The sequence below is a fragment of the Abramis brama genome, assembly GCF_963993115.1.
Source record: "Abramis brama genome assembly, chromosome: 18".
Taxonomy (NCBI): Eukaryota; Metazoa; Chordata; class Actinopteri; order Cypriniformes; family Leuciscidae; genus Abramis; species Abramis brama.
Window position 1 is genome coordinate 31,160,399 of NC_139980.1, and position 23,968 is coordinate 31,184,366.

General features: G+C 41.7%; 2 protein-coding genes across 2 annotated transcripts; both read left to right on the forward strand.

Moving 5' to 3' along the window:
* Positions 1-1,146: 1,146 nt before the first annotated feature.
* Positions 1,147-2,130, forward strand: LOC311069037 (trace amine-associated receptor 13c-like; the record flags this gene model as incomplete). The annotated part of the gene is made up of 1 exon (XM_084091961.1): positions 1,147-2,130. One exon carries the CDS (start codon positions 1,147-1,149, stop codon positions 2,128-2,130), a length of 984 nt encoding a protein of 327 aa, XP_083948087.1.
* Positions 2,131-22,919: 20,789 nt separating this feature from the next.
* LOC311069012 (trace amine-associated receptor 13c-like) lies at positions 22,920-23,918 on the forward strand (the record flags this gene model as incomplete). Its single annotated transcript, XM_084091932.1, has 1 exon — positions 22,920-23,918. One exon carries the CDS (start codon positions 22,920-22,922, stop codon positions 23,916-23,918), a length of 999 nt encoding a protein of 332 aa, XP_083948058.1.
* Between the last annotated feature and the right edge of the window lie 50 nt (positions 23,919-23,968).

Consider the following 23,968-nt stretch of genomic DNA (forward strand, 5'->3'; position numbering starts at 1 on the left):
TATCTGTATTTACCAATGCTATTGTAGATGTATATTCTGTTTTTGTTCCGTTCTTGGTGTTCAATAAAGAAAAAGTAGTCACTGAAGCACCAACAGACTTTTTTCCGGGATCTTCGGAGGAGGAGATTGGAGCTTTAAATTTAATATCTAAATTTCTATAATTAATTTTTTTATAAGTTCAGGAGCGTGTGCTTGCGATTGATTCTGCGAGAGTGAAGGCGGGGCCTTGATTTCGTGGCTTTACTTCCTGCTCAGTACTGCGCAGACTCAGGTCCCGAGATGTCAGCACCATATCGGGACACTGGCGGCTTCACTTCTCACTTCTTTTTTACAGTCTATGTGGCCGACACACAACCAAAGAGACGACGTTCCGATTAACAATTAGCAAATAAGAGGGAAAATGAGAAGGAATGCGCGAAGGGAGGGGGAGGGGACGGGATGAGGAGGAGGGAGGGTCGAGCTAGCCTCCGTTTTGTTTGACAATACTTCAAACGTCAACAAGAAGTGACGTCACCCAACATCGCTTAGAGCACCTTTAAAAGCCTTATATAATGTCAAATATCATGCACTAATGAAAGTGAACAGATATTCACACACAAAAAAAATTATTTACTAACCTTTTATTGTTTTTGAGAATAAAATCAAGTAGCCGAACAATACGAATATCTCAAAAAAAAAATCATAGTAAAATAGTAAATTTTCATTTTCAACTTCCATAGTATGAAAAAAAAAATACTATGGAAGTCAATGAGGCCCATCAACTGTTTGGTTCCCAACATTCTTCAAAATATCTTCTTTTGTGTTCATCAGAAGAAAGAAATTCATACAGGTTTTGAACAACTTGAGGGTGAGTAAATGATAAAGCCTTGTCTGTGAAACCGGGGGATTTAATTTTAATAGCAATGTTACTTTTTTTAATCAACATGCCACAATATAAGATTGATATAAAAATAGATTATAGTTGTATGATAATTGTAAACTCTGATGACTGTATGAATGCTTAGAATTCTTGGTCACTCCCATAAACGACACCTGTCATTGGACTTACAGTATATAAGCAAACTGGCAGTGAAATCATCTTTAGGATTTTGGATCTGCAGCCATATCACATAGGCATTGAAGTTTAAAGCAGTGAAGACCTTCTCCATGGAATATATTGAGCATCACTGCTTTCCCTCCTGGAATACAAGCTGCTCTCTGGACTTTCGTTTGAATTATGTCAATGTATTGTTTTTCTTGTACATATCTACAATCTCTGTGCTGACGGTGTGTGGAAACCTACTTGTCATCATCTCTATAACAGTTTTCAAGCAGCTTCATACACCGACCAACCTCCTCATCCTCTCACTGGCCGTATCTGACTTCTTGGTGGGAATTTGTGTGATGCCTGTTGAAAGCGTCAGGAGCATTAACTCATGTTTTTATATGGGAAAGTCGCACTGTCGTATCTTTCATATAATTATGTACATTTTGTTGTATGCGTCCCTCATCAACATCATTCTTGTGGCTATTGATCGTTATTTTGCTGTGTGTGATCCACTCCTGTATATGTCCAAAATGACAATGAGAAAAACACTGATCTGCATAAGTTTAGGATGGACTATATGCATCTTTTATAATCTTGTACCAGTGAATTTTGGAAACTTAAACCTGACAGGGACAACTGTGATCTGTTTTAGAGAATGTGCAGTGGCTATGAGCAATGCCTTGGCTTCAGCTGACTTGATAGTGAGCTTCATTACTCCATGTATAGTGATGTTTATCCTGTATGTAAGAATTTTCACAGTGGCCTTGAGACAAGCAAAATCCATCTCCAACTTTACAAAGAAAAATCTAAAATCCTCCAGGAAATCAGAGGTGAAGGCAACAAAAACATTGAGCACAATTGTCTTTGTGTATTTCATTTGCTGGGTTCCCTGGTATATAGGTATGCTTAATATCAAACAATTTCAAAAGTCACCTGTGAAACTCTCTGCTTTACTGTGTTTATTTTACACTAATTCATGCATTAATCCCTTTATATATGCAATATCTTACCCCTGGTTCAAAAGGTCAGTGAAGCTTATTGTTAGCCTAAAAATACTGCAGACATCAACTAACCAGTTTAACTTGTTTCCTGAAGACTGTTAATATGAAAATGCATGTATTTGTTACAAAAAATATGTTTGTATTGTAGATATTCTTGGCCTTTTGTTAAAAATATCTTTATACATCCTTCATTCTCTTTTCTTAGAATAACAATTCCCAAAAATAAGACAGTAACACTTTATTTTACAGTGTCCTTGTTACATATGTTACATGTACTACCAAAGTAATAATAGTAAATTATGCATAATTACATGCAACCAGGGCCGGCCCTGACCAATTTGCTGCCCTAGGCAAGATTTTACCTGGTGCCCCATGCATCACAGCCCATTTCACCCCGTCATTGTGTTCATGATTATTTAGCCTATATATATATAGGCTAAATAATATATTCTGCTCATCAAGCCTGCATTTATTTGATCAAAAATACAGAAAAAAAATGAATATTGTGATATATTATTACAATTTAAAATAATTGGTTTTCAGTTTATTATACTTTAAATGATCATTTATTTCTGTGATGCAAAGCTGAATTTTCAGCATCATTACTCCAGTCTTCAGTGTCACATGATCCTTTAGAAATCATTCTAATATGATGATTCATTATCAAAGTTGGAAACAGTTCTGCTGCTTAATATTTTTTCATAACCTGTGATAGTTTTTTAGGATACTTTGATGAATAAAAAAAAAAGAAGAAGAAAATGTTTTAAAAATAGAAATCTTTCATAACAACAATATACACTACTGGTCAGTAATTTGGGGTCAGTAATTTTTTTCTTTCTTTTTTTGAAATAAATCAATACTTTTAATCAGCAAGGATGTGTTAAATTGATAAAAAAAAGTGATCGTAAAGAAGATTTATATAATTAGAAAATATTTTTTTTTAATTTTTAATAAATGCAGTTATTTTTAACATTTTATTCATCAAATAGGCTGGCAGCAGAACTGTTTCCAACACTCATAATAAATCAGAATATTAGAATGAATTCTGAAGGGTCATGTGTAATTTATTTAGTTTCAATTTATATTTTCATTAGTTTCTTGAAAAGCTACGTTCATTTTTATTGGCACAAGAATAGCTCCATATATCCCCCCCAAAACTGCACAACTGTAGAGTAAAACATGAAAAAATAAAAAAGTGATAATAAAAAATGCGTCTTAAAACTGACTTGATTGTTACAAAATCACACAGTCTGGGGCCTCTGGAGAACTCAGAACAACTGCTAACATTAAGTTTAAGGTAAAAATAACTGCCATGAAAATGAAATTATAGTATCTTACTCCTATGCAATTAGATAAACTGTTCATTCACTACATCACTTTACCTCTGTTTTTACCCCTTTTCATCCTCTTCTCTTTTTGGCACTGTATCTATTGCAGACTATGCTCATTTATAATATGTGTCATGTAAATTCGTCCATCCGTCACAATCAGGAAACTTTCACCGTGTCTAGAACTGGCGCGAGCTGCCAGGCCCGTTTCTACGAGGCTGTCTACATTGGATGCGGCGTCGCGCACGCTACACAACAAATTACCAACAACTGATCGCGCGCGCGCTCTGTTTCTGACGCACTTCAAGTAGTGATGGGCGATACTGCAAATTTCGGTATCGATCCGATACCAAGTAAATACAGGGCCAGTATCGCCGATATCGATACCGATACCAATACTTTTTCATTTTAAAAGCATGCACTTGAACTTGTATGCACTTTCCTGTGCTAGAGCAGTGTGTCATGATTTATGAGGTGAATGCATCATTAATATACTAAATCTGAATATGTTTTCATGACTACTAGGCCTAAATATTTTGTGATTTGTGCTCTCAACTCGCCTGTAATTAGTCAGTGACTTTTACAAAACTAGTTATAGCCTACTAGCCTACTGTTCAAAAGTTTGGGGTCTGTAAGATTTTTAATTCTCTTCTGCATTTATTTGATTAAAAATAGAGTAAAAACTGTAATATTACAATTTAACATAGGCTATCTGTTTTCTATGCCATAGTAAACTGTAATTTATTCATGTGATCAAAGCTGAATTTTCGGCATCATTACTCCAGTCATGATAATTCATTTTAATATGCTGATTTGCTGCTCAGGAAACATTTCTTATTATTATCAATGTTGAAAACAGTTTCATATTTTTGTGGAAACCATGATACATTTTATGCAGAATTATTTGATGAACAAAGTTGAAAGAACACCATTTATATGAAGTAGATTTTTTTTTTAACAGTGTAAAACCCTTGACTGTCACTTTTGATCAATTTAATGCATCGATCCTTGTTGAATAAAAATATTAATTTAATTTAAAAAATCTTACTGATGTCAACATTTTGAACCGTTATGTACACTTTTGGTTTGTTTATTGCGAAATAACTCCAGATTGTTTCTCTGTCATCTAAGCAAGGCTTCGTTTCCCAAACGCACTGGGCCTGTGAGCACTAGCATCGAACGCTCTCTGTGATTGATTGGTTTCGTCTTGTATCCAAATGACTAGGAGAAAAGGTTCTATCCTACACAATTATCCACTAACATTGGCTTATTTTTACACTTAGAAGCTTATTTTCCACTTAAGCTTATGCTAAATTAATAAAAAATTACTGGTAAAAAAACACACATTTGGATCGATATTTTTATGTGAGGATCGATCCTTTTCGATACCACGTCAGTATCGAAGTATCGATACTTCAGGATCGATCCGCCCATCACTAACTTCAAGCACTCGCTGGGCGGAGGAAGATTGATGAGCCGGACTTTTTTTGCTTTATTTGGTAGTATTTCGAATGAATGGTTTTAAAATATTATATTTAAATTAAAAAATAAATAAATAAATAAATAAAAATTCACTCGTTCACTCACTCTGGCGCCCCTATGGATGAGTGGCGCCCCTAGCATGACGCGCATCTCTCAGGCGAGGCTCGTGCCGCGCGGAAAACGCCTGCATGCTAGAAATAGAACCGACGCCTATTTTTCACGCGACACGCAAAGGTGTTGGAAGCGTTTCCAGGCAAAATAGAATAGGAAAAGATGTTTATATGTTATTTTGACACGAATACATATTAATAAATGACATTTTGATGTTTGAAAGTCATAGGTTTTGACATAAATTCAGATAAATGCAATTTTAAAAAATAATAATAAAAACCTGTCAATACAGAACGAAATATTCTGTAGTCTATTTTGCCGTCAGTACTGCCGACGGTGTCTTTATCAGTAGGCTTTATATTTATGTTTAACATGAAGTAGGCCTTCCACTAATCTCTCCCCCTATGTCGAACAAGGGTGATCCAAATCACGTGACTTGACACTTTCAAGTACACTTCGAGTTTGCAACGATGGACGACGGCAGATTAATTGAAGAAGTGGAGAAACACCGACAACTGTACGATCCACAGGATCCTTGCTATAAAGATCAACAAAAAAAGGAGAAGGCATGGGATCAGTTGCCACAGCTATTGATTGTAATGGTAGGTTTACGATATATAGCCTACATGTGCATGTTTTGTCATTGGCAACTTACCGGTAGCCTACATGTGGTCTTTCAGCTCCGATCGAAGTTTGAGGGTGCAGGGTGTAGAAAAAACATCTATAGCCTACTGATCTTTTCAGGTACGTTATCTATCCCTCCTTTATTATTTGTCAACCAGCACACACTTTAGGTGTGAGTAAACACCTACTGCTGTCTCCTGCTTGCACTTGCATTTCATAAATTCAGAAATCCATTCACCACGTAATTAATTAACTAATTGACCTACAATGTTTCAGGACTTGACATTAACTTTTTTGCTCACTAGCCAATGTGTCTAGTGGTTTTGCAAAGTTACTAGCCACACAGCATTTTTACTAGCCACATTTTTGTTGTTGTGAAATTACCTGATAAAAGTTGACTATGGCGTGCTAAAATCTACTTGAACTAGATTTACAACCCTTTTAAAATGTAAAACCACTGTACACACCCAAATCAAGACTACATAAATGTATAACAATACAGGTCATTATCATTAGCTCTGATAAGGTTGTGTGTAAAGCTCCTTTTTTTAAAAATAAAACCATGTATCATATGTAGCCACATAGCTCCACCGGCATCCAACGCAGTGTTGCAACTATTTTCACAGGAAAGTAGCTAACACCTTCCCTAAAAGTCGCTAGATGACGTCATACGTCAATTAGCATATTCATGACATAATCGCTTCGTACTTGCCTTCTGCCTGCCTAATGTGTTTTCTCTCTAAATTAATGCTCCACATACTGTATTTCATATAATATAATATATAATATAATATAGCCGAATGTCAAATAAAGCTGTTCTCATTTCCTATATTTTTTTTTTTTGTCTGACAAGAACGGGTAGCTGTGATATAGTGAACTAGATGAAAAAGTTTGTAGGCAAACTTTAAGTTGGCATGAAAAAGCCTTGCCAGAAAGTTTGAAGAATTTTTAAAAGCTTGAAGTTTGAAGTTTTTAGTTTTAATTAGTTTAAGTTTTAGTTTAGCAGTTTTAAAAGTTTGAATGTTTTCAGTTTTAATTAGTTTAAGTTTTAGTTAAGTAGTTTTAAAAGTTTGTAGAAGTTTGAAGGTTTTCAGTTTAGAAATATTAGATAGAAGGGAAGCTTAAATAAGTCTCGATTGTTTAGAAATAGTACATAGAGCGGCAGCTAATGAAGTCTAATGAGCCTCTCCAACTGTCAAAATTTGAATTTAGTTTGCAGTTAGAAAGAAAGAAAGAGATAGCAAGGTATTTGTGGCAAGGGAAAAGGGCCAGAATTAAATTTAAGACACTGCAATTAAGAAAAGAGAAGGGTGGAATGTCCTTCCTTGTTTACAGGATTACTACCATGCAGCCCAACTGAGACCTTTAGTCTGCCTGTGTTCATCAACATACACTGCAGCATGGAAAGAAATAGAAAGTACAATGTTAAACGGAATCCCAATAACAGCCCTACTGAGTGATAGCAAATTACTAGAAGAACAGGAAATCCTGGAAGACTCTATAACAGGCAGCTCTCTGAAGTCCTGGCAGACAATAGTTAAAATTTGCAGATTAGGAGAAGCATCTAAAATTATGAGATGGTGTGCCTATGATTCAGACTTTGCACCAAACAGGATCGATGGCAGATTTAAGATACGGATCTCAAAAGGTTTAACTACTTATTATTCATTTATTCACAAAGGGGCATTCCAGAGTTTTGAAACCCTACAGAAAGATTATGGACTGAGAAAAGATGATTTTTTTAGGTACCTGCAAGTGAGACATCATTTTAACGAAAATACATACTACATTTTTTATATGCCTATGTGGAAAATTATCTGAATTGAGAGAGTTCGGGAACCGGATGAACTAAAGCTCTGGGATAGTGAGTATTACAAGTATTAAGCACAAGAAAAGAAAGTAAATTAAAATGGTTAAACCAAATTCTTTAAATATAAAACAAAAGAAAAGCAGATAAGTGATAAGTCCGTGGAAAAACACTACTCATTCACGTCTGTCAGCAGCCGTGCGCTCAACAGATGAACGTGCTGCTGCTCCTCTCAGCCATTCACTGAACAAGTAGACGCAGCTAGAGAGAGTGACGGCGGGGAGAAAGCAAGACCTCGCGCTCTCAGGACAGTATTGGCAACATCTGAAGGTTACTGAGGTTTGTCCAAAAAGTCGCTAGATTTGTCGCTAGTCGCTTTTTTGAAAAAATGTCGCTAAAGGGGTCTGAAAAGTCGCTAAAAATAGCGACTAAGTCGCTAAGTTGGCAACACTGATCCAACGACGTAACTCCAGCAGGGCAGCTAGCTGTCTCTTCGTTTCTGTGTTGTCGGTCACTAGCGTGCAAGGCAACACTGTGTGCATGTAATACTCATGGGAGTTGTAGTGTCGTAGTGTCACTGTAATATGGCTTATTTCAGATGCCTTTTGAAAAGACTACAATTATTCAACCCGCCAAAGTGGCTAGTTGGAGTGACTGTTACCCGCCACGAGCAAAATCCACCCGCATTTGGCGGATTCATTGGTGGGTGTTAATGTCAAGCCCTGCAAAGTTTTATTTGTTCGTTGGAATATGTCAACGTCAAGTTGTTATTTTTGTGTAATTTTTGTCACTATTACATTGTCCTAACAATATAATTAGCATTTCAAAAGTTTGTTTGAAGTGATGTGTTCATCTGCCACATGCCACAGAAAAATCTCCCCTACCTTTCAAAACACAAGTCACCCAACAGACTATGAAACAAAGCTGTTTTCAGTGCAGGCCTATTGACTGTGATAATATAAATAAGTTGTTTTGTAGAGATCAACATGTCATTCTTTATTTAAGATGATTCTTATAATTAGGAACAGAGAAAGGATGTTTGCAGGTCATTAACTGAAGTGCCACACAGAACGTTTTAGATTACACACAACACAAACATGACAAACTATATACAGGAACAGAAAACCATGTTGTTAAATTTACAATGAACACTACTTTCCCACATCGAAGTCTGGCATGCCATGGATCCATAACCATGTTGTGATGTGATCACAGGTTCCCTTCCAGAGAATTGAAGAATGTGCTTAATTTCTCACGCACTTCATAGGCATCCTTGCTGCCCCTGTTCCCTCCCATGTTCTTTATAATAGCAGCTTGTCTCCAGTTTGTTCTGCCTCGTTCTGCCATCTCTGGTTTTGCGATGGGTTGGTGAGGAAGTTGTGCAGGATGTACAAAGCCATCACTACAGTGTCCACATAGTGCGGTGTCATCTGCAGCCTTGAGAGCAGCACCCTCCATCTCGCAGTGAGGATGCCGAAGGCACACTCAACTACCATTCTGGCCGAGGACAGTCGGTAATTAAAGTTTTCACACCACCTTGGGAGACGATGACCCGGGAAAGGCCTCATAAGGTATGTTTTCAAAGGAAATGCTGCATCTCCGACAATGATGTAGGGCATGGGACCCTGCACACCTGGTAAAGGGGTGTCTTCGGGCACATTCAGTGTTTTGGGCTCCATGCCCCTGCCAAGCCGCGAAGAGGCGTACACCACCCCCCCGTCACTGGCCCGGCCAAAGTCTCCCACCTGGATGAAGGTGAACCTGTAGTCTGCATCCACAAGTGCCGGAAGAACAATGGAGAATGTCTTCTTATAATTGAAAAACAGACTTCCAGAATTGGGAGGTGCTTTGATGGTGATGTGCTTCCCATCTATCGCACCCAAGCAGTTTGGAAATTTCCACTTGCTCCAAAATTTGGAAGCAATGGCTTTCCACTGGTCCTCAGTTGGTGGAGGAATGTGGGTTGCCATCATCCTTTTTTCAATGGCACTGCACGTCATGTGCACAGATGAGCACACAGTAATTGCCCCCACACGGTATTGATAGGCCAGGCTAGAAAAGCTTTCTCCTGCTGAAAGGTATCTGTGTCAGAAAGAAAAATATGTCATTGTCAATGAGTAATAATAATATAGTAGTAATAATATTACAACAAAGTGTTAGTAGTATTGATGAGATTATATTTACTCCTCATAGGTGATGATAGCAAAAGAAGGTGGAAAGTCCTGAGAGATGCTTTTGTAAAGCATAAAAAACAAAAGAATCCTCCCAGTGGCTCTGCAGGTGGGACAGTCAAGGAATGGAAATATGAGGTAGAAATGTCATTTCTGCTGCCTCATTTGCATCCAAGAAGGTTAGTATGTACTTTAATTTCCTTGTTTTGGTAATAGAGATACTGAATAACTTCTTAGCACAAAACATTTAATTGTTTACATTATACACACAGGTTGTTTATTAATTGTATAAAGTTAGGTGTTACTTGATTATTACAATGACCACTGTTACTACATTTTAGCTCAAGATGTTCACTGGATCCAGTACAGCCACTGGACGACACACAGGACCCCATTTATTTGAGCGCAATAGAGGAGGATGTGGAGCGCACAGCAACTTCAACATCACAGAGGTGTAACACCCCAACCCCACCATCTGGGCCAATCACATCAACACCCCACTCCCGAGCTAGTCCCTCTCCAGCCCACCCCCGCATTCAAGCTATTCTGTCAGAGACTAGACAAAGCACTTCATCTCAAACAAAACCTGCACGTGACAGGAGAGGACAAGTAGTTACTGAAGTTGAGCAACAGCTACTGGACATCATCTCCATTCCAACTTCAATTGAGACGCGAGCACACACACACAAACTCTCCGCACACATATGAGACGCGAGCACAACACGACAAATATGATGAAGCCCTTGACAGTGCACGGAGTAAACATAATAGCAGAAAGTTGCTCCGTCTTCGACTGGTAAATGAAATCACTCTGACAGTGTTTATATTGCAATAATGACCTACTGATCAGATCATTCGAATGTACACTGCCGTTCAAAAATTTGTTGGTTAGTCAGAATTTTTTTTCAGTAAGGATGCATTAAAGTGATCAAAAGTGACCTTAAAACATGTGTAATGTTACAAAAGATTTCGTTTCAAATAAATGCTGTTCTTTTGAAATTTTTATTCATCAAATAATCATGAAAAAAATTACCATAGTTTCCAAAATATTAAGCAGCAAACTGTTTTCATATTTCTGAAGGATCATGTGACACTGAAGTAATGATTTTGAAAATTCAGCTTTGACATCACAGGAATAAATTACATTTTGAAATATATTCAAATAAGATATTAAATTGTAATACTATTTCACAATATTACAAGTTTTGCTGTATTTTTGATCAAACAAATTCAGCTTTGGTGAGCATGAGCTCTTTATAAAAAAAAATTGTGTTCCTTTGTGCTTTTTTTTGTTCCTTTGTGCACTGGCTAAGGAGCATGAGTCAGACTGAAAAAATAAAACCAAAGTTTTTCTGAGGTAATGTGTTATGTAATCTTGTTAAAATGGATTTCATAAAATTGGTATAGAAAAAAGTATCGTTCAGGAACCGGTATCGAAATCAAGGTATCGGTATCGGTATCAGTATCGAAATTTTTTGAACGATACCCAGCCCTACATTTCACCCATACAGCCCCACACACCAAGCCCGGTCCCAATATCATCCTGTTCCTCTCAGATGAGAATCTTGCGCTGGCCAGTGTTACACTCACTTATACTGACACCTACTGGCGTGCGTCTGTGCAGCATCACGCAAAAATAAAGGTTTACAGTGACGGACGCAACTGTTAATACGTTATTCGTAGTGACCCATGATGGATTTATTTCGTGTCTTTCCTAGAATGGGCAGTTTGTGACTTTGCGAGATAAACAACATAAAGTAGCACTGGTATTACAAAACATTCAGTGGCACATACCAATCAAATACAGACGTGACACAAATAACACGTTTGAAAAAATATTAATGCACTTTAATTCGTTTAATTGATATTTTAAATATCACAAAATTAGGCTATTTATTTAGGATTTTGTGCCACAATTACGTCAGTAGGCTATAGGTGTTCGATTAATCTGTCAGTCACTACTGGAGGTGTCGCAACACGGTGACATGTTCCGCGACTCGGTGGCAGTCAGGTGTCATGTCAGTGTCAGTGTGTCGCAATGTCAGTAACACATGCCACTATCCACCACTGACACATGTCAATAATGTCAGTGACACATGCCACTATCCACTGGCACATGCCAATGAAGACCGGATGTGCCACCGGATGTGCCAAGATGCATAGTGACATGTGCCATTGGCTTCTGTGCGTCAGATGTCATGTCACTTAATGTTAATACCGCCTCTCGCTTATGTATACAGTGATTGGCGTCGTATTCCTATAGGTAGATGTGGATCAGTTGAGAGTCAGCTGATGCGAGCTTGACTAACGTGACCTGCCAGAACTAACACTACGCTTGATTGTAACCTAAAATACATTATAATTAGGAGATAATAGAGTGTGAAAAGTGCTGTAAGCTGTAACGCGAGAGCGAGAGACAACATTACGAGTTCAATTACCAGAGAGATCATTTTTCACGAGTGTTTTTAGGATTCAAGAGAGGCGATTTGCCTTTCAGAGGGTGACAGCCTCAGCACTTCATTGTTGTGTGCCGTTATGTACCGTTTTGTCACGTTACAACAAAGAAGTCAGCTTTCATGCATCATCCTTGTAAATTATAGTTTTCCTTGCTTTACCCCGGTCTTAAATTAAAAGGATGACTGTGAAAAATAGTAGTATTTAATTAAATACATTTATGGTGAGATTACTACATTTTATTTAATTAAATGCATTTATGGTGAGTTTATTATATTTTCATTTCAATCTGTGTTCATTTTGACCACAAACCATGCGATGTCACTTTAATTCTCCGCATGCAGCACAGCAAAAATAGACTCGATCTATTTTCGATCGCAGAAACGATCACTGCACTGCTGTATATACACCGCACCTGGAACGGATCGCCGGACCGCATCCGCGTGCAGTGTGAAAGCTCTAACCTGTTAACATGGGTACGGGAAAAAATACGCACCGCATACGCACTGCAAACGGAGTATGTGTGAAACGGGCGTAACTCTGAAAGTACAAACTGTTTTATTTCGTAATTGCCCCTGTTGGTTTGTGGAGTTAACTACATCTTACTAAAAAGTAAAAGCCAACCAGCTGATGTTGGTATTATTTTCTGATTTATACTTTGTAATAACAATGTCAATGTCAAGGTAACTAAACAGAGGTTTTTGTTTTTATATCTCAACAGAAACTGAGACCCATTGACGAGTTTCTGCTGTTCCTGATGTACCTGTCAGTGGGTTTTCCAATCAGGGACCTTGCAGAGAGTTTCAGCATTCACCGCACTACTGCAAGTCGGATCATCTCCACATGAACTCATTTCCTGTACTGCCTGCTGGGAAGTCAGCACCTTTGGATTCCTCCATTCCCTCCATAGTGAGAGCTCACCTGCCACCTGAGTTTGCAGCTTTTTCTGATACACAGGTGGTCCTTGATTGTACAGAGATATTCTGTCAGACGCCATCCTCTCTGCTCCTTCAGAGTGAGGTTTTCTCTACCTACAAATCGCACACTACATTCAAGGTCATGATTGGCATGGCACCCCATGATGCTGGCACCTTTGTGTCTGGACTGTATGCAGGCTCTATGAGTGATCACGAGATCTTCAAGCTGTCTGGGATTGTAAAGCTTTTGAAGTGAGGTATGGTGATCATGGTGGACAAAAGGTTTGTTGTGGACAACCTTGCTCCTTGTAAGGTGTACCGGCCTGCCTTTCTCAGCAACAAACGCCAAATGAGTCGAGAGGATGTCAGACAGACACAGTTAATTGTACATCTGAGAGTGCATGTGGAGAGGTGCATAAGGAGAGTGAAAGAGAACAAACTGTTCGACAAGGACATACCACTGTCAATATGCAGGAACGTTGATGAATTGTTCAGTGTGGCCTGCTTCCTGGTCAATTATCAGAATGGGCCGTTAGTAAAGGCATGGGCAACTCAGCAATGAATTAAAGATCTATCTTGCTTCTTAAAAAACATTATTTGTGTTATTGTCATCATTACATTAGCTTTGGGTTTTTACTGACTTGAAATTAAAATGCACCAGAGATGACATTAGAACATGTAGAATTTAATAAGGAAATATTGAACAACACTTATTCAATTATCCAATATCAACAATCCACATAGCTTTTTACACTCGGACTCTAATTTCAATCAGTACAAAAGGTATGGTCTCAGGTCAATTGTAGGCCTGCATTAGTGACATTAGCTCTGGTTTTATAGAGATTTGTTTAAACTGAACAATGAAATCTCAACACCGACTGAACAATTATCACTTCAGGTTTTGTATAGATTTGTAAAGATGTAGCAAATTAGCTCAAAATAAATATATATATATATAATTATCCATCCATCCATCTTCTTCCACTTATCTGGGGCTTGGTCGTGAGGGCAGCAGTCTAAGCAGAGATGCCCAGACTTCCCTCTCCCTAGACACTTCCTCTAGCTCTTCCAGGGGGACACCAAGGCATTCCCAGGCCAGCCAGGAGACATAGTCCCTCCAGCGTGTCCTAGGTCTTCCCCGGGGTCTCCTCCCAGTGGCACGCGCCCGGAAAACCTTCCAGGGAAGGCGCCCAGGAGGCATCCAGAACAGATGCCCGAGCCACCTCAGCTGGCCCCTCTTGATGTGGAGGAGCAGCGGCTCTACTCTGAGCTCCTCCCGAGTGGCCGAGCTATCCTATCTCTAAGGGATCACCCAGCCACCCTGCGGAGAAAGCTCATTTCGGCCGCCTATATCCAGGATCTTGTCCTTTCGGTCATGACCCACAGCTCATGACCATAGGTGAGAGTAGGAACGTAGGTTGACCGGTAAATTGAGCCACGACAGATCGGTACATCAACCGCATTACTGCAGAAGCTGCACCGATCCGTCTGTCAATCTCCAGTTCCATCCTTGCCTCACTCGTGAAGAAGACCCCAAGATACTTGAACTCCTCCACTTGAGGCAGGAACTCTCCACCAACCTGAAGTGGCAAGCCACCCTTTTCCAACTGAGAACCATGGCCTCGGATTTGGAGGCGCTGATTCTCATCCCAGCCGGTTCACACTCAGCTGCAAACCGTCCCAGTGCATGCTGAAGGTCCTGGTCTGATGGGGCCAGCACGACAACATCATAAGCAAAAAGCAGAGATGAAATCGTGTGGTCCCCAAACTTGACACCCTCCGGCCCCTGGCTGCGCCTAGAAATTCTGTCCATAAAAATGATGAACAGAACTGGAGACAAAGGGCTCACTGCCGGCAATGCAAACCAAGCTCCTGCTCCGGTCGTTCAGGGACCGGACAGCCCTTATCAAAGGGCCCCGGATCCCATACTCCCAGAGCACCCTCCACCTCCAAATCCACAAAGCACATGTGGATTGGTTGAGCAAACTCCCATGAACCCTCCAGCACCCTGGAGAGGGTATAGAGCTAGAACTGTTCCTCCTGAATCCGAGCTTCTACTATCGGCCGTATTCTCCTCTCCAGTACCCTGTCATAGACTTTCCCGGGGAGGCTCAGAAGTGTGATCCCCCTGTAGTTGGAACACACCCTCCGGTCCCCCTTCTTAAAAAGAGGGACCACCACCCCGGTCTGCCAGCCCAAAGGTACTGTCCCCGACCGCCACGTGATGTTGCAGAGGCGTGTCAGCCAAGACAGCCCCACAACATCCAGAGACTTGAGGTACTCAGGGTGGATCTCATCCACCCCTGGTGCCTTGCCACAGAGGAGCTTCTTGACTACCTCTGTGACTTCAGCTTGGGTGATGGACAAGACCACCTCCGAGCCCTCAGCCTCTGCTTCCTCAATGGAAGACGTGTTGGTGGGATTGAGGAGACCTAGGACCTGTTTGCCTTGGGAGACCCTACCAGGGGCATATAGCCCTGGACAACATAGCTCCTAGGGTCGTTCGGGTACTCAAACCCCTCCACCACAGTAAGGTGGCAGTTCAAGGAGGGGTTTTAACAGATTATAATTAACGGATTATAACGGATTGTTTTAAATAGTTTAATTATTTTTAGAATTTTTACAGAATCAAGAAAGTAAAGAAAAGTGAAGAAAGAGAGAGAAGAAAAGACAATGGCAAGATTACAATCAGTTAACCACAACCTACGAGAAACATCAGAGAATCCGGGTCACCTTAAAGGGGCACAATAATTTAGAAACGCATCTAAAGGCTGCGAACAGGTAATTGCATTGACTTTGGTTGCTGAACAAGTCCAGATGCAGGAGACTTTTGAGATTCTTGGCTGAAGCGTTCGTTTGGGTTCTTGGTGTGGTCCATGTTGAATCCAAAGAAATTAACTTGCTCCCACGTTGAATACAAAGAAGTTAACTTGAAGATGAAGTTGCCGGAATGAGACTGTTGTCTCAAAGAGATTGAGCTCAGATCTGAACTAATCAGACACAGAACTGGTTTGAGGGCCGATGACAACAGGGGAGAGGGGGAAGGTTTTTAAGATGAACAATAAAACCTAAAATTAGTTCAGGCTTCATATAGATTTATAAAGATGAACAATAAAACCAGAACAAGAACATTTATCAACTGACTGAAACAGAACTAATTGAATGAACCATTGATTTTTAAAAGATCAGATCAAGTAATGAAAGAAATAGAAATAATCCCCCTCTCCCTTATAACCCTAGCGACCTCCACATCCTTATAAATTCTTTGAACAAGAAGGTCCTCCTCTGCAAAAACAACAAAATCGCATCACTGCATTCCGGTGATAAGCAGCTGGCCTTGCTCCTGCCAATAGTAGCTGTGGCCTGGCTTCAGGCACAAGGCACCACTCTGCATGTGCAGGTACCCAGAGTCCACATAGCTCTTCACGTTCTGGAAAAAAACAACACCATCTGGAGAGGATCCGAGCCAGGGAGCATCTGGATGGATGACAAATCCTGATGGCCAGTAGTTGACGTTTTTAATGTGAGTATATTCCTGAATAGCTACTGGCTCCAGTGCCAGCCCCCTCTTCATAAAGGCTGTCTGAACCCCACCTTTGCGGATGTGTTCTGCAAGGTTCTCTGCAGAGCTGTGACCTCGGACACGTCACACTTGGGTTTTGCACACTTGGATCTTGACTTGGGTTTTGTTGAGATGAAGACCATGTTACCCACTCTGCCTGGTTTCACACCCTATCAAGTAAACAAACAAATAAACAAACAAACAAAACTTAAGGACAGAAGTTGGTTAGCCACCATAACATACCATCACAAACTAACCACACTAATACACCAGTGTTACGCACTGCTCCGAGACACGAAGGTAGAGATCCAAATGCAGCTTTAATGAGGGGTAATCCAAAGACGAAATCCAATAAACAGGCAATGGTAGAAACACAGGTAAGCAGTCCAAACAAACAAATAAACAAACCAACAAAACAGGCAGGGACCAGAGGCAAGAGAGTAATCCAGGGAACAAGGCAAGATATCCAAAAAACCAAGAAACAAGAAAACCAGGGAAAAACGCTCAGAGATGCAGTGTAACACAAACAAAACTTCGCAGTGTGTGAATGAGTGAACATGGTATAAATAGGTTGAGACTAACAGGGTGATGAGACACAGGTGAAGAGACACAGGTGAATGCAATCAGAGATGATGAGTCCGGGCAGTGAGTTATGGGAAATGTAGTTAGTGAGTGAATAGGAGAGTCTGGTGTGGAGTGCCCTCTGGTGGTTCTCAAGGGCACTCCAGCTGGTGACCGTTACATAGCCCCCCCTTTAAGGAGCGGATTCCAGACGCTCAAAATTCTCCAGGAGGGAGGTGGAGCGGAGGCGGACCTGGGGGCGGGATGGCGGGCCAGGCCCGTGCAGCGGAAGAGGACCTGAAGACTCCGGCAGGGCGGAAGGCCAGGGCGGAGCAGGCTCTGCAGGCGAACAGGGCGGAGCAGGCTGTGCAGGCGACCAGGGCGGAGCAGGCTGTGCAGGCGACCAGGGCGGAGCAGGCTGTGCAGGCGACCAGGGCGGAGCAGGCTGTGCAGGCGACCAGGGTGGAGACGAGCCTTCAGGCGGCCAGGGAGGAGACGACCTTCCAGGCGACCATGGCACAGGAACAGACACCGGCTCAGGAACAGGAACAGACACAGGGACAGGAACAGACACTGGCTCAGGACCAGACACCGGCTCAGCGGAGACCATCTTGTCCGGAGACACTGGTTCGGCGGTGGCCAACTTGTCCGAAGGCACAGGCGTGGTTTCGGCCATCTTGTCCGAAGACACAGGCATGGTTTCGGCCATCTTGTCCGAAGACACAGGCGTGGTTTCGGCCATCTTGTCCGAAGACACAGGCGTGGAGTCGGCCATCTTGTCCGAAGACACAGGCGTGGAGTCGGCCATCTTGTCCGAAGACACAGGCGTGGAGTCGGCCATCTTGTCCGAAGACACAGGCGTGGAGTCGGCCATCTTGTCCGAAGACACCGGCGTAGAAAGAGGAAGAGGAACCGATTCAGGCTCAGGCTCAGGATCAGATTCAGGCTCAGGATTAGATTCAGGCTCAGGAACAGATTCAGTCTCGGCTGGACGAGACTCTGGATGGGCGGACGTGACGTGAAGCTCTGGCTCTGACTCGGCAGGACTGACGTGAAGCTCTGGCTCTGGCTCGGCAGGACTGACGTGAAGCTCTGGCTCTGGCTCGGCAGGACTGACGTGAAGCTCTGGCTCTGGCTCGGCAGGACTGACGTGAAGCTCTGGCTCTGGCTCGGCAGGACTGACGTGAAGCTCTGGCTCTGGCTCGGCAGGACTGACGTGAAGCTCTGGCTCGGCATAAGTGACGTGAACAGTCTCTGGATCAGGATCAGCACGCTCTGAGCTTGACGGGACCAGCAGCGAGGGCTTTGAGCTGGGTAGGACCAGCGGCGAAGAGGACTCTGAGCTGGTTAGGACCAGCGATGAAGAGGGCTTTGAACTGGACAGGACCAGCGATGAAGAAGGCTCTGAACTGGACGGAACCAGCGGCGAAGAGGGCTCTGAGCTGGGCAGGACCAGCGGCGAAGAGGGCTCTGAGCTGGACGGAACCAGCGATGAAGAGGGCTCTGTGCTGGACGGGACCAGCAGTGAAGAAGGCTCTGTGCTGGACGGGACCAGTGGTGAAGAGGGCTCTGTGCTGGACGAGACCAGTGGTGAAGGCTCTAGCTTGGCGGGCATGTCGCTTGCTGTCTCAGGCGCGGCGGGCATGACGCTCTCAGTCTCAGGGGCGGCGGGCATGACGCATACTGCCTTGGCTTCGGCAGATCTTGCGTGAAGTGCGGGCTCGGCTGGACTGGCGTGAAGTGCGGGCTCGGCTGGACTGGCGTGAAGTGCGGGCTCGGCTGGACTGGCGTGAAGTGCAGACGGTGACATGGCGTGCCACGGAAGGAAGCTCTCCAGACATCTGGAGAGTGCCTCTCTCCAATCCAGACCAGAGAGATCGGGGAGCTCCCTTGGGTCGACCTCCTTAGCCCCCAGCCGGTAGCACAACTTAATTGCCTCGTCACCTAGAGAGCAAGAGGCAGCGAGAGGAACAAACCCCCAGGTGTACTGGAACAGATCGAGGCTATCCAGGGCCAAGGCCGCGATCTGTTCAGCGAACTCCCGGCTCATGCTGGGAAGATCAGGAGAGATCCGTACTGCTGGATTGCTGGAGGTCATAGCTGCTGGATCTGGGTGTGGCGAAGTTTTCTGTTACGCACTGCTCCGAGACACGAAGGTAGAGATCCAAATGCAGCTTTAATGAGGGGTAATCCAAAGACGAAATCCAATAAACAGGCAATGGTAGAAACACAGGTAAGCAGTCCAAACAAACAAATAAACAAACCAACAAAACAGGCAGGGACCAGAGGCAAGAGAGTAATCCAGGGAACAAGGCAAGATATCCAAAAAACCAAGAAACAAGAAAACCAGGGAAAAACGCTCAGAGATGCAGTGTAACACAAACAAAACTTCGCAGTGTGTGAATGAGTGAACATGGTATAAATAGGTTGAGACTAACAGGGTGATGAGACACAGGTGAAGAGACACAGGTGAATGCAATCAGAGATGATGAGTCCGGGCAGTGAGTTATGGGAAATGTAGTTAGTGAGTGAATAGGAGAGTCTGGTGTGGAGTGCCCTCTGGTGGTTCTCAAGGGCACTCCAGCTGGTGACCGTTACAACCAGACAGGCTTCACAAGTTTCTCCAATCCCCTCTTAATGCGATTGGCAGAGCTACCATAGCTAACTGTAATAGATGTGGTAATGATGCGCTTGTTTTGTCTTCATTGTGCTTTTTAAACAAGGTGGGTAGAGTTTATATCCAATTTCAAACATAAATGAACAAATCAACAATTTGTGATTAGCCTAAGTTCTTAAGTACTTACCAGTCTTCGTGGTTTATGCCATCGCTGCTCAGTTTCTGTGCAGCTGAGGACAGGCGGTACTGCTTTCAGTTGCAACGTAGAGTACTTCGTAGTCTGATACAGTAGTGCAACACTGTGGTTGCAGAGAGCGGTTCCAGACACACAGGAGCACTCAGCCACAGCAACTTGAATTGGTGAGCTGTCCTCAAAAGTAATCTATGAATAAAACATGATTTTAGTATTACAATTAGACTAAGTCATTAGATAACAACTATAAAAAACCCACTAAAGGTGAGAGGTCAGAGCAGGCTAACTATTCAAATAGTAGCGGTATGATTCATTAGGCTACCAGAACAAATAAGCCAGCCTCACTAATCTCTTAAAAGATTTTCTTGGTATTATATACAGTTAGAACAACAGTGTTAGTAAAGCATTGAACAGGTTAGTATAGCCTAGATTTTGAGGGTACAAAATCAGCTCTTACCTCACACTGACTAATGTACCCATCATGAACAGGCCTACTTAAACGTATGCTCCAAAGAACGGGAGCAGTAACAACCAGTTTCTGGGGTGTCCATGAAAGTATAGTTCAGGTTTAAATCAAATAAACAGACTTAAGTTTTATTATTGTTATTCTACATCCACATCACCAACTATAGCCACAAAAATCCCCCAGAATCTGACTTGAACTGGTTAAACATGTTTTCCCCCCTACTCTGAGGTTGTGAGGCTTCTCATGCTTCCTCATTAACCTATAACATACAGCCCTGACGGTCACCCTCCCTGCAGGGACTTTGTTTGACACTGTGGGAATTCAACATCATTCATGTAAGTAATGTTAGACAAAACACACTGGAATGCTTTTCAACACGGTACAGTCAATCAAACAGCCTGATGCACAGAAAAGGGTGGTAAATAATCTTGATCGCCATTGGTGAGTACTTGTCTCTAGTTTTCTGACCCAATACATTACAACACAAACCAAAAAGAAATACTCAAACCACTATTCGGTAGGCCCACCTCTGACAATCTCATACTAATTCTAACTTGACAGCTGTCTAAACGTAGTGTCCGATAGCAATAGGTTATGTTTTCTCTGCGCCCGATTGAATCGTTTATTCTCGTTCTGAAAAGTTAGTGCTTTTTCATGGTGCTGTGTTTTTGTTTTGGTCGTATGCACCTCAACTAAAAAACGTTAAACGTTAAAAACAATTGATAATTCTACAAATCTAAAATCTCTACAGGACAACTGACCTAAATGTTAGCTACATAGCTACTGCTAGCTAGTTAGCGATACCACAATGTGAATGTGTTTTGCTGTCAATTTCAAACTTACCTTCATAGTTGTCAATAAAACTTGAACCCCTTTTTTTGAACCCCCGGAGTAAACCCCTTTTCCCGTTTACTCCTGGGGACAGTGCATCCCTTTCGGACGAGTCTGTGGACATCTGATATGGTTTGGGCAGGTAGCTTGGGCAGGTCTTGGAGACATCTGGTGTAAAACATCGCCATCTTGCCGGAAGTACAGACCCACACACTCAAGGGAGCGGAAGTAGAACGGAAGTAGAGTCTTGCACCGAGCGAATAACCCCAAGGGGGTAATCCGGCATCCAGAAAGCGTACCTTCTATGGGGGCATCCATTGGCTAACAAGCCATCACCTGCTGTTAGCATTCCATTGACTCCCATTCATTTTGGCGTCACTTTGACAGTGAATAACTTTACATCTGAGGCGTTTAAAGACTCTATTTGACCATTGTTTATTTCTAAAGAAACACGACAATGTATAAAAGGCTCCATTACCTTGTATCTTACGTTATGGCCCCATAGAAGCCATTTTTGTAAAAATAGGCTAACGATTGTGTCATAACCACACGACTCTCTGTCGCACAGTAGATAAATTACCGTATAGACAGGAGAAGAAGCTCGCAGGCAATCGGGGGGATGTGGAGGCATGAAGTCCGATAAAGTCAAGGGAGACAACTACTAACGTTAGAATTATATTCTCTTGAATTTTGATATGGCCGACACACGACCAAAGAGACGACGTTCCGATGAACAAATAGCAAAGAAGAGGGAAAAGGAGAAGGAATGCGTGAAGGGAGGGGGAGGGGACGGGATGAGGAGGAGGGAGGGTCGAGCTAGCCTCTGTTTTGTTTGACAATACTTTGGCGGTCAACAAGAATTGACGTCACCCAAAATCGCTTAGAGCACCTTTAAAAGCCTTATATAATGTCAAATATCATGCACTGATGAAAGTTAACAGATATTCACAAAAAAAACTTATTTACTAACATTTTATGGTTTTTGAGAATGAAATCAAGTAGCCGAACAATTCTAATATCTCAAAAAATTAAGACTGTGATCCTCTGCTTTCTTATTACAGCGCTAATAGCTTGTTTTGTTATAAGTAGCTGATCTTTGTGTGTGTGTGTGTGTGTGTGTGTGTGTGTGTGTGTGTGTGTGTGTGTGTCTGAGTCCTTTCTATTAGGAAGGAATATTCAGGAATTAAATTGCAATTATGTATCCAAGAGCACAATAAGTAAATCCAAAACAAATAGTATAGGCCTGGTTTCACAGACAGGGTTTAGATTAGGCCAGGATTAGGCCTTATTGGCCTCATTAACTTCCATAGTATGAAAAAAAAAATACTAGGGAAGTCAATGAGGCCCATCAACTGTTTGGTTCCCAACTTTCTTCAAAAGATCTTTTGTGTTCATCAGAAGAAAGGAATTCATAAAGGTTGTGAACAACTTGAGGGTGAGTAAATGATGACAGAAGTTAAATGTTTGGGTGAATTATCCCTTTAAAGCCTTGTTTGTGAAACCAGGGGATTTAATTTTAATTGCAATATTACTTTTTTTATCAACATGACACAATATAAGATTGATACATAAAAATAGATTGTAGTTGTTGTATGGTAATTGTAAACTCTCATGACTGTAGAATGCTTAAAATTCTTGGTCACTCCCATAAACGACACCTGTCATTGGACTTATATAAGCAAACTGGCAGTGAAATCATCTTTAGGATTTTGGATCTGCAGCCATATCACATAGGCATTGAAGTTTAAAGCAGTGAAGGCTTTCTCCATGGAATATCTTGAGCATCACTGCTTTCCTTCCTGGAATACAAGCTGCTCTCTGGACTTTCATTTGAATTATGTCAATGTATTGTTTTTCTTGTACATATCTACAATCTCTGTGCTGACGGTGTGTGGAAACCTACTTGTCATCATCTCTATAACAGTTTTCAAGCAGCTTCACACACCGACCAACCTCCTCATCCTCTCACTAGCCGGATCTGACTTCTTGGTGGGAATTTGTGTGATGCCTGTTGAAAGCGTCAGGAGCATTAACTCGTGTTTTTACATGGGAAAGTCGCACTGTCGTATCTTTCATATAATTATGTCCACTCTTCTGTCTGTGTCCCTCATGAACATCATTCTTGTGGCTGTTGATCGTTATTTTGCTGTGTGTGATCCACTCCTGTATATGTCCAAAATGACAATGAGAAAAACACTGATCTGCATAAGTTTAGGATGGGCTGCATCCATCTTTTATAATCTTGTATCAGTGAATTATGGAAACTTAAACCTGACGGGGACAACTGTGATCTGTTTTAGAGAATGTGCAGTTGCTATCAGCAATGCCTGGGGTTCAGCCGACTTGATAGTGAGCTTCATTACTCCGTGTATAGTGATATTAATCCTGTATGTAAGAATTCTGACAGTGGCCTTGAGACAAGCAAAATCCATCTCCAAATTTACAAAGAAAAGAGTCTCTCAGAAAAATCTAAAATCCTCCAGGAAATCAGAGGTGAAGGCAACAAAAACATTGAGCACAATTGTCTTTGTGTATTTCATTTGCTGGGTTCCCTGGTATATAGGTATGCTTAATATCAAACAATTTCAAAAGTCATCTGTGAGCGTCTCTGCTGTACTGTATTTATTTTACACTAATTCATGCATTAATCCATTTATATATGCAATATCTTACCCCTGGTTCAAAAGGTCAGTGAAGCTTATTGTTAGCTTAAAAATACTGCAGACATCAACTAACCAGTTTAACTTGTTTCATGAAGACTGTTAATATGAAAATGCATGTATTTGTTACAAAAATATGTTTGCATTGGTGATCTT